This window comes from Aptenodytes forsteri, unplaced genomic scaffold, assembly GCF_000699145.1.
Source record: "Aptenodytes forsteri isolate BGI_AS27 unplaced genomic scaffold, ASM69914v1 Scaffold190, whole genome shotgun sequence".
NCBI lineage: Eukaryota > Metazoa > Chordata > Aves > Sphenisciformes > Spheniscidae > Aptenodytes > Aptenodytes forsteri.
The window spans coordinates 934859-953457 of NW_008794597.1; the positions used below are offsets into that span (position 1 = coordinate 934859).

General features: G+C 37.9%; 1 protein-coding gene across 1 annotated transcript in view; it reads right to left on the reverse strand.

Moving 5' to 3' along the window:
* The window catches only part of LOC103893543 (neurexin-1), a 491522-nt gene that overhangs the window by 89712 nt on the left and 383211 nt on the right, over nt 1–18599 (reverse strand). Inside the window, exons 13-14 of the mRNA XM_019470311.1 lie at nt 14062–14151; nt 12295–12614 (exon numbers count right to left, since the gene is read on the reverse strand). Coding sequence (XP_019325856.1) covers nt 12295–12614; nt 14062–14151 — 410 coding nt within the window. The remainder of the gene's footprint in view (nt 1–12294; nt 12615–14061; nt 14152–18599) is intronic.

Below are 18599 nucleotides of genomic sequence, written 5' to 3' on the forward strand. Positions count from 1 at the left end.
AACCTTCAACAGTTCACAGCTCAGACTTCTCATCTGACAAATCCAAGGCTTTTCAAATATCACCAACATAGAGGGATAAACTTTACATAAGACAAATGGTATGCTTTGATGTTGAGAGGGCTACAGTTAACTATTGACGAATAGAAATAATGTGAAAGAAACATGTAGGCAATGCATTAGCTCTCCTGCTCACTGTTACCAGAAAACAGTGTATTTACCCCATGCGCTTCACTAGCATCCCTTGAACAGGGCTATTGTCCTCACCACTATCAGCATCCTGCAATTCAGAGGTGGGGAAGTCTTACTAGGTGATCTAGCTCATTTCACCATCAACCCAGGACTAAAGAGAAGCAGCCACAATACACCTCTTGTGATGTCCACTACCAAGTTAAAACCACCACTTGTTGCTTCTTAAATGTTGGTGAAACTTCCACCTACTAAGATTAACAATGTTACTCAGTGTTCGTCATTATCATTTTAATATTGCACTAGAAAGAAAATGAAATTTCCATATGGTGGAATTATCATGTCAGACATCTGTTAACTCCCTCTTACGGAAAAACAAAGCACTTGAATATATTCACAGGGTAAGCAAGCTGATAGCTATTTTTAATATATGAAGATATTAAGTGTTTTACCCCACATTGTAGGATTTTCTTTAGAGGCTTACCTCTAAAGGCTTACCTGTGTAACACTGAAGAGATAGATAATGGTGTCTATTTCTGTGGGGACTCATAGCACTACAAAACTATTGCAAAAGTTTAAATGCTAAGGTCAGTTAAGATTACAGCGGAGGCACTGCCACAACAGATCTGTAAAGCTTTTCAGACAGTTGATTGAAAACACTGGGCTGATTTCAGCCATTTACAGATTTATGTCTAATTAGATGACTATAATACACTCAAAACATATTTTAAAAAGTTTCAAAACGAAAATTCAAACAAGACCAGTGTTTGCATTTTTTTTCCAGATTTGCCTGAACTTAATGATAAATAAAAATCAAAGAGAAATAGATTTGAACAAAAGTGTTTCTTTTCCTTTGTTCTTGTTATGTCGCTGATAAAAATAGAAAAACTATTTTGGGTCATCCCAAATGATTCTTCCATCAATCATTTCATTGAGGAAAATAATAATCACATCCTGAACCTTCCTCTCCTGCCACTTGTGCATATGGTTTTAACCAAGACTGCCATTTCATAAAGAAAATGCTACAACTGCTTTTATCTCTCATTTAATTATAATATGGCTGAGGGGGGGTCATTTCTTAGACTATTCCTGCACGTGGTGATTCAGGCTACCAGCATCTACCTCAGGGAGAGGAAATGTTAATGTCAATGAAATTATCAGGGAAATACTTTAAGTGTTTATGCTATCCTAGTTGCAATTGGACATCACCACAAAAATGTAACAAAAACTTATGTTTATATACTCAAATACATATGCAAATACTTGTGATTTTTAGAAGGCAACACACATCTAGCTACCACTGCTATCCTACACTGTGGCATGATATACAAAGGGATTGATAAGGCTTCGGTATGGATTAAATCAGTTAATGAGCAAGTCCATCACACCTAGAGAAACTGTATTCAGACTGTCATATTCCATACCTCTGGGAGCCTGGAATTAAAGAACTAAGTCTTCGTATTAATGTAAGGAATTATCAGCTTTACTGAACACATTCAGTCTAGCTGGAGCTCCCTAAAGCATTTGGTAAAACTCCCAGACACTTAATTTTAGTGAATTCATGGCCTTGTGTAACATGGAGGCTGGATCTACACTAGTTTTCCCAAAATATGACCAGAAATAGACAGAAGGAAGGGGGAATATTCTCTTAGGCCTTTATACTTATTAACACCAGCACATTTGTGAAAGTCGGAAGAATCTGCATAGGAAAAGAAAAGCAAATGATCAACTCCTGAATCTATTAGTCAGTGGAGTCACCTAGGGCTACACGGACATCAGAATCTCACTCTTGCTGTTCCCAGCATTGTCACAGCATCTACTCAGCACAGATACTAATGCCCTGCTTTAAAAACCTGAAAATAATATCCAAGTGTCATTTAAGATATGTCTAAGGCCATTTATTCTGACCTCATCCTTTTTTTTTTTTAAAACAGGAAAATGTCAGAATAAATGCGTTCTCTATATTTATAGTGTTATGCTGGGGGCTGAGCAAAACCTCGTGCAAGCTGATGGGCATTTCAGCAACACTGTCAACCTCTTCAGTCTTCTTTCTTGACAGAATCCACCCACAAAATCCCAAACATTTAGTATGTGTCTAGATTAAAGGATGTAGCAAAATAATATAGTACATTATACCTTCATATGTTTTGTTCCCCCTGCGAGTCTTTTTTCCTCCTGGACGCGAGGGTATGTCAGCACCATGCAGTTTCTTCACACGGGCTTCCTCCCACATAGTTTCTGCTCTTTCCAGAACTAGTTCTAATTTACCTGCTACACGTTCTCCTAAAACCTGGTACTTCCACTTCTGTGTTTCTAGATACAGACATAATCCTTAATAATCTATCTGAACATAATTAACGGATTTCACCCTCACCCCATCGTCATCTCGCAGCAGGGAAGTACTCAGTTAATTCATTGATGAGAGATGAACTGGAGGAAGATGGTACCATTTCCCCAAGGTCAGAATACAAACCTAGGTCTTTGATTTCTGTTTAATTGGTCAATATATCGTCTCATCCTCCAGAGTGGATTTTAAGGAAATAGTTCCTATTTCTCAGTCCATGTTTCTATGCACTTCTAGGAGAGAGTGGTATAGTTAGATCCATGAGACAACTTCAGTTCTTCTCTTCCTCAATGCAGATGTCCCTGCCCACCATTTATGTTCCCTCTTGGGAGAAACTGGCAAGTCTCACATGTTTCTTCCTTAAGTCATTTCAGAGACTTTACTGTTCACCTTTGTATTAAAAGACTTCCAATCTAATAACTTCCTCTGGCTTTTTTAAGTATATCTATATATATATGCTTGCAAAACCATACTGCAAAAAAAGGACATTTCAACAGAGAGTAGTTAAAAGAAAGGAAAACTGTGCAAAGAAATAATACACTGCCTGCATGCAACATTATTTGTAACAGAATTGCAAATCCTCCAGGTAAAGAGCATAGAGACAAAACTATTAGAAATTATCGAAGTCTGAAGCAATGCCTGTGTATAAACAAAACCTGAGCACCAGCTATTCAGATCAAATGCTGAATACCAAATGGAACCAAATACTTAAAGACAACTTTAGCTAACAGATTAAATGAAATAAGTCCTAAAATAATTATTGATTTATTCAAGACAGACATAGGATGTTGGTACTACCCACAGGGGGAAAAAAAAAAAGCAAATGTTTTTTGAATAAACCTTCTATACTAACTTATTAACTGGACATAGTCCCAAGAGTTATTTCATTAAAGCAAGTGATTTGCAGTCTGTGAAGCAGGCGTGCCTGTGAATGAAGCTTTGTTCTTTGTTCTTGATAACAATAAGTGAGCAGAAAGGCTTCACACATTACTGTCACCGTCACGTTTAGAGAAACCTCCAGTATATAATATGGTTGTATCACCTACATTTTGAAAAGTTCTGCTACATGTTTGATGTTCAACAAAACATCAGATAACACACTGTTGTAGATGGGTCCTTGCCAGCCATACATAAAAGCACATTGAACGCTGCAACCTGCAGTAATTAACCTGAGCGCCACTCATATGCACATAGCGTGGAAACTATTGCAATCATCGTTTGCTGCAGGAGCAGGACTGGTACTTTGCTGCAGTACCCTGGGGGGTCTGCAAGCATAGCAGCACATTTAAGCTGTGCTTTTTTAGAGGTGGCTGCCTGCTTTGGGTTCCCACCACCGGGAGAGGAGAGTCACACCCTGACTCCATCTGCCTTCCTTTCCCTCAGCTCTGAGGAATCATACACAAAAGTAAAGAAATAGAATGTATTATCTCGTGCTTTCTGAAGGAAATTGTGTGAACCAAGAATGTAAAACACACAGTACTTCAGTCATAGAAATTCACCAAAGAAAACAGTGAACAAGATCTTCAGGCTTACCACAGCTTCAGTGAATGATAAGGGGACTGAACGACTATCGCTTCCTTTTCACAGGAGAACAGCAGCTCTCAGACACAGCGCAAGGACTTCTATCCTGCAAGGCTACTGAAAATCAGTAGCGACTGTAACACCCAGGCCTTTTCAGCCATCCCAAATGCAGAAAAGTGTGTAACAGCTACGTGACTGCACGGTTATGGGTCACCAACTCTGCAACAGCCTCTTGTTCCACCTGGGTGAAACAATCCCATTTCCGTATAATCCTGATGTAATGACGTTTGTTTAGCGTGCTGGGAGGCACTGAGGGGGAACAGGGGACAGATACAGAGTATGAGACAGAACCGAGCACCGCTTCATATGAGAGGACCCTTCCTAAGAAAGTGGTTGGAAGAAAGAGCCTGTGAATGTGAGGGAAATATCTCTCCAACAACAAATCACTGGCTAAATTTGGGGGTGGCTTTGCTCAGCATGCATTAGATACCATGTCTCATATTATGCAAAGAGATGGTTTAGAAGTCTTACAGTGCTAACATGACGCGAGTAACGTATTAGGAAAAAAGAAAAGCAGCATGCTATGAAAAAACGCTAGTATCAAGATAATGTTTGTTCTACTTGAAAATTAAAATTTGCCATATTTAAAAAATGCAACGAGCCAGAATTTGAGACTGGATAACACCGATTTGGGTTAAAAAACCCTACATAATAAAGCAAACTTTGTAATGAATGAGCTTGGTCATTCGAACATGAAAGAACAACAAAGGCAAAACTGCAAGTGGCCTCAGATCCTTTTTTCCCAAATTGAACTTAAAAAGAAACTTTGATTTGCAACCAATTAATCAACAATTTAGACAAGTGTCTTGAGGTTCTTTGGATACTAACAATGTTGTGATTTAATTTACAAACATTTTTTTTTCCCTGTGCATACACACTGTAGAGGGTATTTTCAAAGCACTGCTCAAAGTTTTAGACATATCCCACTGGCTTAATGGAAATTGCATGGTTTGGCTTCCTTTTTGAGGGGCTGGAAACCTATCCCAGTCAGCTTTCACATTGAACAACAACAGAGAAAGGATGTCAGTGGAGGGGTGCCAGTGTGAGAAACTTCCAAGTTTCCATTAGTTCTTTAAAACTCCATCGCCAAGTCAGAATAACAATTCACAGAGTGAAATGGAGAGGGTCCCCTCCATGCTGCTCCTTCTCAGGTAATACCTGTGACAGGCTAGGGCTTTGCAGCATGTCTCATGACCAAAGTGCATCATACCAGGCTGGATGGTGCCTCTTGAAGCTAATCCACAACAGAGCTAAAGACAAAGCACCCATGCAGAAGTTGGTCTTCTCTGGACTGTACAGTGCAGTAGATGTGAAGTATCATTGCTGATCAGGTCCAGGCATTTTTATGCCTGTAGTTTCTCAAGCAACTGGTCAAGACTTGCCTTTGGTGACCCAGGGTGCTACAAACTGCCCGTATGAACCCTTCCTCTCTAACGAATCCTAACAACAACTAACAGCGAGACTTACCCTCTGAGCGTGACACAAAGCTCTGGTTTCAAAGGCGGAATCCTCTGTAGCTAACGACAATCACTCCTGTTATTTAGGAGTTCAATGGCAAGGCTGCATGCACAGAAGCGTGTATTTCTTAAATAAGTAACTTACACATTAAGGATACTCTGATATAGTATCTATATATAGAAATGTCTTGGATACAATTTTCAAAAACATTGAAGTAATATAGAAACATTAATGAGTTGGAGGGAACTTTTGAAAACCTCATCCTAAGCGCACATTCATTTTGTTTTTCTTTTTAATCTTTGCTTTTTAAACACAAAAGGTGGGGAAACACGGCTCTGCAATATGCAACAGAAGACCAGGACGGCACCAGAACTCACGCAATTTGGCTTCTCTGTGAGCTTAATGTCCTTGAAATTGTTCTGCCAATGACAGATTTGACTGAATTGGTTGAGGGATTCAATATTTATTAAGAGAGACAGAGACAACCATGCGATCACATAAGTCATCCTTGAAAACAACAAACTAATCAGCCAACCCAACACGCAGGTGTGCCGAAAGCTACATTTCTATAGCCACCCTATTTATATAACTTCAGTGCTCCAACTGAAGAGCCAGTAGTCAATATGCAGATACCTTGCAGGAGAATGGGAAAGTCAGATGTGATTGGGTAGCAAATACTAAAACATAGCTAGAGAATTTTAGCATTCATGGTATCCTATTTTAATTTTGTAGAGATCCTAGCTGAGTGTCAGTATTAACAAACAATTATGTTTTTAAATAATCAATCGAATTATCAAAAATAATTAGAAGAAACTAAAAAAGCATAGTCTGACAGTTTAAACAAAAAAAAAGGCAAAAAAAATGGGCATGGGTTTCATGCATCTAGCTAGTTTTCTCTTTTCTCACATTAAAATGTGAGCAGTTCCACAACTACCATATTTGCATAGAGATCCTAGTGCAAATGAGACTTGTCCTTAACACTTGAATTCCCCAGGTTCTGTCACCTAGTGAGCATATATGTGTGCTGAGCACTGTGATGTTGGAAGCTACAGGATTAATTTTACACTAGTGAGCATCTGTTGAGTCAAATCCTTGTGATTTACCAGATCCCTGGGGAAGAGCTTTGCCTACTGGGGCTGATGAACTGTGGCCTGGTTGCTGTGAACGTCCAGAGGAAGAAGTGGAAGCAGCACAGAGGCACAGAAAGAACCCAAACCCTGTGTATAAGAGCAGGCATTGCAAACCATTCCGTGGATAATTTTAAACCGAGATGGGTGGAAAATACTCTTCCTCCCATTAACTACATTGATTTAATGATTACTGTGTCTCCATAAAATATAGTCACATTTACTATCCTGTGTAAAGATCATGTACTCAACTACCATTCTTAAAATTGAACTCTTTCTGTGGAAAACACCCGTCTTTTTCAAATGCTTGTTTTTATTTGGCAGGTGAAGACACTGAGCCAAGCCTGTCATTGTCCATGCTACAATGAATACCATTTAAATCTGCTGCTTCAATACATGTAAAGAAACATACCCTTCACCTGATGCATGCCCTCCAAGACAACTGACCAAATTTCAGCTCATCAATTTAATATGAAGTCAATTTAATTCTGCTTGACCAAAAATCAGTGCCTATTGTTCCAAAACATGCAATCATCTCACAGTATATTACAATTGCTGGTTAAGTGGCTTAGTGTTATTGATAAGAGCCCACTCTGATGAGAAGAGAGAGGACTGCCAGAATCCCTTATGAAAAATAAATTAAAAAAAAAAAAAAAAAATCTATTTTGCACACAACTTTCAGAAACGGTTTCCAATGCATGTGAGCAGAGGCTGCTCTGTGGATGGGCTGTCATAATCAAATCCTTAGAAACGGATGAGAAATGAGCATATTATTCTTGATTTACTATCACTTCATTTATGATTTCCGGTTAATACAGATCCACAAAGCCATGCCAAAGAGATACTAAAGGCCTGATTGTGCTATCCTAATTCAAGCAAAACCCATACTCAAAGTCGTTTTGAAGCCTTTCCACTTCTGCCAACTCTTGCAATTTTTATTGCAAACCTTGCAGTACTTGATGTTTTGCTTAACATTCCGGCTCCTGGAGTTATACAACAAGTGAATCTCCTTTATTTTCAATTTTAAAAGAAGTTTATCGCCTTCATGATTGAATAGAAAAACTTGCAAATGAGACTTTTAAAAAGTGTCAAAAATAAAAGAGAAAAAGAAGAAAGAACTGAACTGCATCATTTTGCTGAATAACTTCATAAAGAGGGTGATATTCTTAGACCAAATTCATGATTTCTGAGCCCCTGTGCATGCTTACGGCTCACCAGAAGTTAGCAACACATAGCTGCATATTTTCACTTAACAGAAGTCCTGTTCTTGTAACACTTAAGGTTGGGGATTTGTTTTCATGCTCATAAAGGTATACAAAATTTTGAGCCTCCTCCCGTCCAGTGCGAGGGGAGTGAAGGACCTCTCCCGCAATCCTCAGCTCCTGTGCCAGTGGCCATGGGTTCCCCCAAACGTCAATGGCAAAGTGAGGAGCAAAGTAGGGAAAACCTCTCATCGACCACCCAACTGGTGCCGATTTTGCACCAACTGCCCAACTGGGACAAACTGGGCGGTCCAGTCCTTAAATTGCCTGCTCCAGATTCTACCGTCAGCTACACAGTGATCCTACAGGAGAGGTGTAGCTTGGGGGCTGTTATCTGAGGAGCCTGGATCAAAAACCAGGCAGTAAACTGTCCCTCCCACGATGGCTGCAAATCCGCACGTTGCTTGTTAACACTGAAAGAGCACAATGCTTCCTTTATTTCCCTCTTCCTCCCACCTCCTAATTTCCTTTTTTTTTTTCCTCCTTACCTGATAGCTTACAGAGTAAACAAAAGGTATTTGAGGCAGGGACTGTCACTTCCTATGTGTTCGTGCAGTGCCTTGCATGAAGGCTGACAGCTCTAGATGCCATTATAATCAAAGAGAGGGGGGGCTTTTTAAGGCGCTAAGGAAAATGAGGCATTCACCTACCATTGACATTCAATAGGCTTTGAGTACCTTTCTCCCCTTTGAAAAATCTCCATTTACAAGTATAATAGTTAAGATGTCTGTCATCACCAAAACGTCCATTGTTAAAATATGACACAGCCTCCAAGTAAGAAAAACCTTCATTGAGAGCAGAGTCACTAACAAAAAGCATTTTTTTTTTCAGAGCGCTAAGACCTCATTTGCCTAAAATCATGCACAACAGTATTCAACATACTTTCTGGAAGTATCATATCTACCTTGCATCATATATTGCATTAGTTAGATATCTGCTGAGAAGAACACACTCCATCAAACTAAGCACTAACATTGTAGTTTTTTTAAAAGAATATTTCCTATAAATAGAGATTTAAATGATCTTTAAGTATTGTAATATTTAATTGAATTCAATACCTCTGCAAATGGAGCAAACAATCTCTGACTGATTAGATCATTTGATTCTATTCTATTTCAGACACGCACTGGTTTGCAATAATGTAAAGTTTTTTTCATTAGCAATTGCTGTTCAGCTGTATATTTTCTTCAGTAACCTAATTAATGCTAGAAAGGTAACTTTTCTTCTTGTGTATTACAGTATGTCAACGTAGTTGACACTCTTGCAGAGGTGTTATATAAATAAAAATCAGAAAAAAATGTAAAGGACAAAAATGAAAGGGAATGCAGAAATTAAAAGCAGATTTTCCATGAGATGGTGAATGCCTTCATCTCCCAGTGACATCAAGATGGAAAGTGATTACTTGGCACCCTGCAGGATAGACCCATGGGAGTCCTATGGGTCACTAGCACAGAAATTATTACATGCAGGTAAAATAAGAAAACAGGTATTAATGAAGAGAAGAAATTATGTCCTTAATTTGATTTAGTAGCTTCCTAGGTCTGGGTTTGTTGCATGAATAACATAGCATCCTGCAGACAAATTTCACCTTTGACTTTGGGATGTTATCAATTTCTTCAAACCAAATCACAGGCCTGATTGCAAACTGCATTCCAGTGCAGTCCCTGACTAATTAAGTGTATAGTCATAATGACAACACAGATCCTACCAGGCAGGATGTTTAGACATAGCTGAAGTAAACCACTGTGTATTATTAATGGCAAGAAGGGGTCAGTTACAGACTCAGGATGCCCTGTGCTCTAATGGCATTAACACTGAACACTTTCCTCAGAAATGTTGATTTCGGGCTCTTAGATACAGAAATATTCCTGCCAAGTTGTTTCAAATGGGTTGCGTCAAGGACTCGCATCAGCCAGGCTAACAGGCGAGAGAGGTTGACCTAAACCTTCACCCTCAGAACGTGCTTTGGTGAGATGCTGTGCACCTCTGGATGCTCCAGGAGCCTGCCTGAGGCTTGTGATGGTGGGATGTCAAAGAGCAGGTGCTGACAGCATTGTGGTGTAGCCAGCTCAGCCAGGAAGGGACGATGGAATGGCACGGTTGCATTGAGTCACTGCTCCAGTGGCAGCGAGGTGCTCTAAATAAATTGTGTAGATGCTCTGACAAAGTCGGTGAGGGCCACAGCTTATTTCAGGCACCACAGTCTAGAAACGGAAGATCTGTGGAAGATCTTTTTGCCTAATTGTCTCTTTCCCCTCTTCAGAAAAAATTATACCTTATCATAGTTGTTAGCTTAAGAAACCTTTTTATTCCCCAAATACGCCATTGGAACACCTCAAAGAAAAATCTTAGTGGCTAGACATCCAAACAAGTGAGTAAATCATACTGGGGAATATTCCTGGAAGCTGAGGTCAGCTGGCAAAGCAACTATTCCAGTAAACTCCCATTGCCCACAAATCATGCAAGGTGCCAACTGGCAATGCTCCCGGTGACGTTCTTCCTCCCAAACTGTGCCTGGGAGTTACCTGAGAGAGTGGCAGAAGCCAAAAGCATGCTGGGAACTGTTGGAACAGTTTGACTTAGTTTAATATTAATCTAGTAGCATTAATTTAGCCCAAATTCTTCCACGCTGTGAGGATGTCCTGCACTTTTAGATGCAGATCTTCCTCTGTGCAAATTTGATGAGGTCTTACATTTCATTGCTGCAAAATACTGAGATCAGACTTGTTGGATAATAAAGTAGGAGATAATATTTAAAACAGAATTAATAACAAAGGAAATTTCTTGCCTATTTAATAAAAACACTGTAGTTTACTACATTAATCATTAAAAGAACTGCAACCTATGATCTACAATGGATGCCATTTTTTGGAGGAAGCTGGTTCCATGTATCTCTAGTTGGGTTTTATTGCCCCCTTTTTTTTCTCCTTTGGATTCTCACGCACTTTAAGTAAACAAGGAAAATGCATAAAACCTGTGTTTATTTGAAAATACAAGTAAAAATGTTTTTTTGAAAGCTCACTTTTAACCTAAATGTTCTTCCTTATACAAAATAACAATTTTTACTTTTACATCACTATAGTTTTCAATCCATAATATAAAGTGTACCAAAATACTACAGACAGAAAAGCTGAAGTGTTGAGCTTGATGCCCCCAGCAAATTCCAACTCTGAGTTGAGGTTTTACACAGAAAACAGGCAACTTGACCTCATCCTCCCAGTCTAATCAACATGTTCTCCTCCATTCTTGAGAAAATTAAGCTCATTCATCACATCGTGCTCCTGTTCCTCCCTACAGCTCGTGACGCTTTCTTTGCTCCTTGTCCTACTTCTGGATCTCAGAGCGCAGCTGTCATGGCTTGATGGCACAGTGGGTGCACAAGTGAGTGAACCAAGTGAACATAGGAAGAGCTTTTAGCAGTGTACCCTTTTTTTGGTTTGTTTGGATTTTTTGGTTTCTTGGTTTTTTTAAGGCAGAATAAATACAAAAGAATTTTCTCTGCCACAGAAACGTCCTGGTAAGTTCTAGGTTTTTACAGCACAAAGTCTGAATGCTGTTACTCAGGGTATCCACAAGATGAAGGTACTTAATTCACTCACCTGTTTTTCTCCCTCCTTTTCCCGACAATCAAATTCCCCCACATATTATACAGAGATCCTAACAAAACCTGAAAGCTACTAAATATATCACTAAATTCATGAGATGCAAATAACCTCAACAAACAGTAAACAACAGCCTCTGACTTGGAGCCTGAGTCTCCCAGAATGCAGAGTGCTCTTAATTCCCTCTGTTGCCACTGCCTCTTATGAGGAATACTGCCCAAGATGATGATCAATCGTGGGACTAGGGAAACTGCTAATTCCTTCTTTTCCAGCCTCTTCCAACTTTTTGTCTTCACACCTCCTTCCCGTTCCCTCTTCAAACTAGGTATCTTTTCTCTATCTGATGGATAAAGTCACCACTTCATTTCATTATCTCTAATTCCAGATATCCTGCATACCTACACTGAAAATAATCGATATAAGTCATCAAAGGAAGAAAGAGTATTTAAAAATATGCACCACTATGAAGAAGATGGATGACAGGGCAATAAAACTCAGCACAAGAAAAATCTGAGCTGGTAAGTTTGCCTAATTTAGAAGAACAGCAAAAGTCTTTACTTTCCCTCTAAATGCTGATCAACATCGCATCCATGAGCCATGTACGGTACAGAACTTTTATCTGCAATTCATGCATTTCTTCAACCGGAACAATTTCATCTGCAGAGTGAACGCGATATAGGAAGCCACACTCAAAGACAGGAAAACATTTGCAAAAGATGAGGAAGCCGACTAACCTGACCAATAGGTTCTTTTGTCGGGGTCTTTCCTCTTCTAGCAGTGCTCGTGGCCAAAGTGGTGGTTGTTTCCATGACTGACGTGGACATCTCAGACTGCATCGCTGTGGCTGTGGACTCAGTTGTCATAGAGGAAGGCACTTCACCAACAAGTCTCACATTTCCTTCTATCACGATGTTGGCATCATTTTCTGCTGCCATATTCAGAACTTTCAAGCCATTGTAGTAAAGACCAGAGAGCTGGCCTTGGAAAGGATGGCCACGTTCCTTGCCTCCAATTTTTATGGTTGCTTGGCTATTGAAGATTGTGAGCTGACGCCCTGTGAAGATAATATTATATACATGCAAAAATGTTGACTGTGAACACTATACTCTACACAAGTGATAACAGATTTTCATGGGGTGAATAATGAGAGCAATAAACTATAAGAAAAAGATTTGACTCATAATTCATTGCTTTTTAATGAGGTGTCCATGAAATGCATAAATTTTGAGAGTGTTTGCATTTTTTTTAATTTACGCCGTTTTAGGACTTTTTTTTTTTTTTTTTTTGCTAAAAGGCCAATCAAATATATTTGCAAATGTGTTTAGCACTAGAAATGATACCCCTCTCCCTTTTACCTGAAAGCAGTGTTAAGCTTTTTGGTGTGTGTCAAGAATGCCAGGTTTCGAATTCCTTAAGATTACTTTTTCTTCAAGTCTGCCAACATTTCAAAGTTTTTTTCCTCGCAATACAGCATAGGGCCTATAGCTTTAAGTATGTACATGTGAGTTTATGTATGTATAGACATATACAAATATGTATATACACACAGAGAGAGTTTATATATATATGCCCACAAGTCACTAGGTCCAGTGAATTTTAAAGAATATGTTATGGAGTAATCTGTCATATCTCTATATAAGTGAATAAAATATTTACATTTTTAATTAAATGTTTCCTTTTTGTATTTAAATGTTTATTTTCCTTCAACATCCACACTGAAAAGAAACACATGGTTCACACTGAGTATCTCAGAGGCAGATTCAAAAATAGATGTCTGATTGGCTTTTAGCAAGGCTATCAATTAAAATAAAAGATTTTAGATGTAAAAGCGGCTTCAGAAATGATACACATACCGATGGAGAAATCATGGCACATTTCCAGTAAACAGAGAAATCCTCAGCAACAGTACCACTCTTAGTAAATAGAATAGTCACTTTAGCAGATTGGTTTCTGCTCACAAAAAGCATGCACACAACTTTAAGCTCTGTTTTAATTAGTGTTTGTTCCAAAATCCCCTTAAGAAGGTTGCAAACGTTAAAGGGACTTCATTTTGATTGGCAATTCATATTGCCCACTATTTAAGATACCTACAGTTTAAACAAATTTTTTTTTCAGGACCATAATGAAGATATCGTAACTACATATATTTTTAGTTAATAATTTAGATGCTGGAACATGTAATATAATCTATGAATGATTTATAATTTTTGGTTAATGTTTGCTTTGAGTACCTTCATAGATTGAGTTAGTGGATTATATTTAACAGTCCCTTTAACCTTAAGTTAACAGGGTAAGATTATTAAACAGCTGGTACTTCTAGAAATGTATAGAAATTATTATACAAGGTATGCAAATATTACTCTATATTTTACTTTTTTAAAGTTGTTTTTAATTTAGTTTTACTGAAATTTATTTTTTATGTTTATTAGTGTTACAATGAAGTACTACTTGGTTATGTTCAAATTATTTTTTTATTTGAAGTTTTAATCAATGTTTTTTACCTTTGTCGAGTAGCCATTCATCAACTACTCGACCAAGTCGATATGGAATTCGCTGTCTAGCAATCGCCAGGCGCTCGTTATCATTGTTTCCTTTAAAGTTTAAAGAGACATTTCATTGGTTAAAATCTGTAAGGTCAAAGGTTAAAAGTTAATACTTAAAGCTTGAGCTATACAGTTGCCACATGATTTTTTGAAATTTGGAATTTTAAAAAGTGCTACCTAGAACATTTCATGGTTCAGACTTTTCATTCATTCATTTATTTTATTTTAGCAAACAAAATTATTCCTATGTTAATTGAAAATTAGAAATCTGCATTTGAGCTAGGTTATTAAACTTATGTTATAGACAGACCCAAAAAACAAATTTAAACATCATCGAATGGCTTTACAAAAAATGATCATTGACCTCAGGGTTTTGTCTTTTTTGATGTTTCTTATTAACTAGTTAAACATGTTCAGGTGAAACAGGTTTAAGTTTTCAAAAGACATCCAACCTCTCACTCCAGGTTAGTCATTTAAAGAAGAACACCACAACTCTTAATCACCATCTAAGGCACACTTACTTCTGCTGTCTAGAAACAGACCTGCTGTAACTTATTTTCTAGTCAGAAAAAATACATTCTTATTCACTTCATTTAAATACATTCCAGAGATTCAAATATATGATACAGAACAGACCAGGGTATTCACCGTTTGTACATTCTCATGGGGTATGTTGACAGTGTCTTGAAGGAACACCAAGGCTTTGACAAAAGTGACTTGCTGAAAGGTAGCCTGGTTCTGAAATGTGGAAGCTCTTTAAAATTTAGCAAGAGGCCATCTGTAGTGGGGTTTCATAAATTAAGAACTAACCAGAACTCGGCAATGCAAAACACAGACTTGTCATATTTGCAAACCATATCTATTCTCGGTCTGTGCAGAGATCTTTGCCTTCTTTAAATAAAACAATGAGATAAAATAACGCTGGTACAGTCAGAAAAATAATCAGATGAGGAATAATTAGCAAATCACTTTAAGTATTTCTTTCTCATTATAGCTTTTTGTGTTTGAATGATAACAGAAAACCATGTCTTCTACTTAAAACTTTTCTTAGGAGAATGGTAAACCTAACTATTTCCTTCGAAGTGCAGGTTTTTGGTGGCAGTAGTATTTTAGACCAACAAAACCTTTTTCTTCCATTGTATTCGTTTATATTAGTAAAGAACCTGAGAGATAAGACGAGCCAGATGAGTAAAAAGCAGTCATTCCTAATTCAGGTCCAAATCCAAAGTCAATCTTACTAGCTCAGATGTGCATACTGTCTTTGACTTCAAAACCCACCGATGAATCAAGTCCTGTATCTGCAGTGGAAATGTAAGTACAAGATGCAGTAGCCCATATAATGCTCAGAAATTCATTTTCTTGAGCTAGAAGGATCCTACTGCTAATTATCAAACCAGTTTTATCCAAATTCAGAAAATCAATGTTCTAGTTTGTCAGACAATTATCCCCACTATCAGCATCACAAGCCATAACAGGCTTGCAGGGAAGAATTGGTACCATAGCCCCCAGAAACAGCAAGAGCAACAGTTTCTGTGCCAAAAACCATGGTGGTTTTATGCAGATACTTATTCTGCAGTGACATGAACTGCTACTTTCCATATTTCATGTCTCCCTCATTTGGTTTAGCATGGACATAGTTCACTATGCCAAAAGTTGATCTATTTTCTTTTGAGAGGATGTCCTTTTCCTATTCGCTTTCCAATGTAGAATCATAGAATGGTTTGGGTTGGAGGGGACATTTGAAGAGCATCTAGTTCCAACCCCCCTGCCGTGGGCAGGGACATCTTTCACTAGATCAGGTTGCTCAAAGCCCATTCAACCTGACCTTGAACACTTGAATGATGGGGCATCCACAACTTCTCTGGGCAACCACAGAAGTTGGTTCCACAACTTCTCTGGGCAAATATGCTATGTGAACTTCTATATGCATGTCAATATTAAAAAGTGCATGGGTGTATATATAAAAATATAGACTTTTTCCTCATATGTATATTTTGCTCTATTCTCAACTTTCAGAAACATTCTCTGTAAAACAATATTTTACTGAAACTTTCCTTTTTCTGCCTTTCCAAGAAACTGAAAATTTAGAACAAAAAGCTTCAGAACACAACTCTTGTGGTGTTGTGAGAAAACAGAATGTCTTAATTTTTTTTTCCTGTTATGATCTTTAAAATTACTGCTCTTCATCCTGGGCTCCTTCACTTAGAACAAACCTCTTGTGACTAAATGGAAATTTGAGAAGTACAGGAAAAATATGAGAAATGCCATGTGATCAACATGGGAACAAAGATAATTAGTGTGATCCTCCATGTTTCTGTTCTGGATTTGTATCTTCTATTAAAAAAAAATATATATATACACACACCCAGCCAGTTACTTTTAACACTTATATTTAGCTTTGCAATAAGATGTTTTTACAGTTTTTATTGGGGCATCATCAGTTGATTCACTGAATAAGTGACAGAACGTCCTGTTTCCAAAAGGTTTCCTTAACTCAAAACAAATGAATCATGAGGTTTTGTTGCTGTTGGGTATGGGAGTTTTGTTATCTATACTTAAAAGAAGAATCCTGCGCTCCCCCCCCCATTTTTAATGTCATTTATAAGAAAAGGCTAAATTGTTCAGAAGATGCTTGTGGGCATAAGTAATCTATTAACGCAGTGGAAAGAAGTCTCAAGGATGTAGATCATCATTCACTCAGATTCACCCACCGTTACTCACTGGATGCCTTTCATGAACAAAGGCTCCCTAGACCACAGAAGAACCATATAGTCATGTCAAAATGAAACACTCCTCACAACTGCATGTGTTGGGAAGGCATTAAACTCTATGTTTGTTTATTCAACCAGTGGGTGTAAAATAGGTGCATTTGGTAGAAGGACCCTCTGCAGTCACCAGTCTGGATCCCTAACGCTATGGCATCTCTCTACTGTAATTCCGTTACTAACACAGGATTTATCCTAGACAAGGTTTATTGCTGCCTCCACTTTCAATACTTGGCAGCTGCTCCAGGATATCTCTATGGTGATCGTGGAAACTCCTCTGTGAATTAACAGCATAAATTTAGTCTTGGCCAGCTTATACATTTCTTTGAATTATTTAATTAAGAAGTCCATGCAGTATGTATGTTTTTTGAGAATATTGCACCCTATTGTAATGTGATTCTATCTATAAATTATGTTTTTACTAACTGCAGCAGTCTTGCACCACTGGAAGCAAAATACAAATGAAAAGCAAGGAAATAACCACTTGATTTGTAAAGGTCACACAAAAAAATAATTGCTGATTACATTAGCCCATCCCTCATCAGAGGAAAAGTGCATTGTCAAATGCACCTCAATTTGACACTATTACTTTAGCTTAAATTCTTTTAGTATATAATATAAATGGAAGGGCTAGGGGGAAATGGTGTGGAACTTATGCAGATTTAGTTTCAAGGAGAACGCGTAGGTTTAGTAATGATGAAACTAGTAGACACATAAGTAAGTTAAAAACTACATTTAAAAAAAAAATATACCTAGCATTGAAAATAATGGAAACAACATTAAAAGCAACAAACACCCTGTTATTTCATAATGAAAAACACACGTTTTCAATAACTGCTTCCTCCCAAACAGCTGGTTTGGGTCATACACTCAGCTACAACAAATCTGGATAGCCCCACTGAATTCGGTAAAACTATGTGCATTTACTTCACCTGCTAATCTTATCCCCAGTAGGGAAAACACAAATACCACATACTGTTTTTCTCAGGAGTATTCAGTGCACATTTTTCCTGCTTCCTTTATTTATGCTTGTTTTTACCAATATGGTGAACCACAAGGAACTTCTTCAGTAAAAAACACTTCCAAGAAAGTTAATAAATATTTTCATACTCTAAATAAACCTGTGGCTTTGAGATTTTATTTGTTACCTGTCTGAAAGATTAAGTGCTCTGGCAGGCATGCTTTTCAACCGTAATTCATAAAAAACAACTGATATGCCTAAACTTTAATTGTAGACAGCTATGTGACTATCCAGCATGACACTTCCTGGTTATATGGCCGAGATTTCTTTGATTAAAAAAAGCTAGGTAGAAATGATTCATTCAGGATGTGCACTGTGACATTGTCTAACCTGATTGAATTCTAGATGGCTTCATTCTTCTGCCAAATAGATAATATTTTGTCACAACACAGTGTTAATTCTGTACGGGCAGAAAGGCTTCAAGGGAATAACAATAATTCCAAAGAATCAAGGTAAGCAGAGAGGAGCAGCAAAGGTCAAATCTTTGAGTCGGAGCTAAATCTTGTGGCAAGATTGAGAAGAAGCAGTCCAAAAAAACTTTAATCATACCTTTATATCTATAGGTCAGCTGGGACAAACCAACTATGTGAACTTCACTAATATGTATTTTATCCCTCCTGATTTATTATATTGTCAGTGCTGGAGTGTAATTCTATTTTGTTCTCTGAAATAAAGGTGTCAGTTATTGATGTGAAATAGCAGCATCCTTG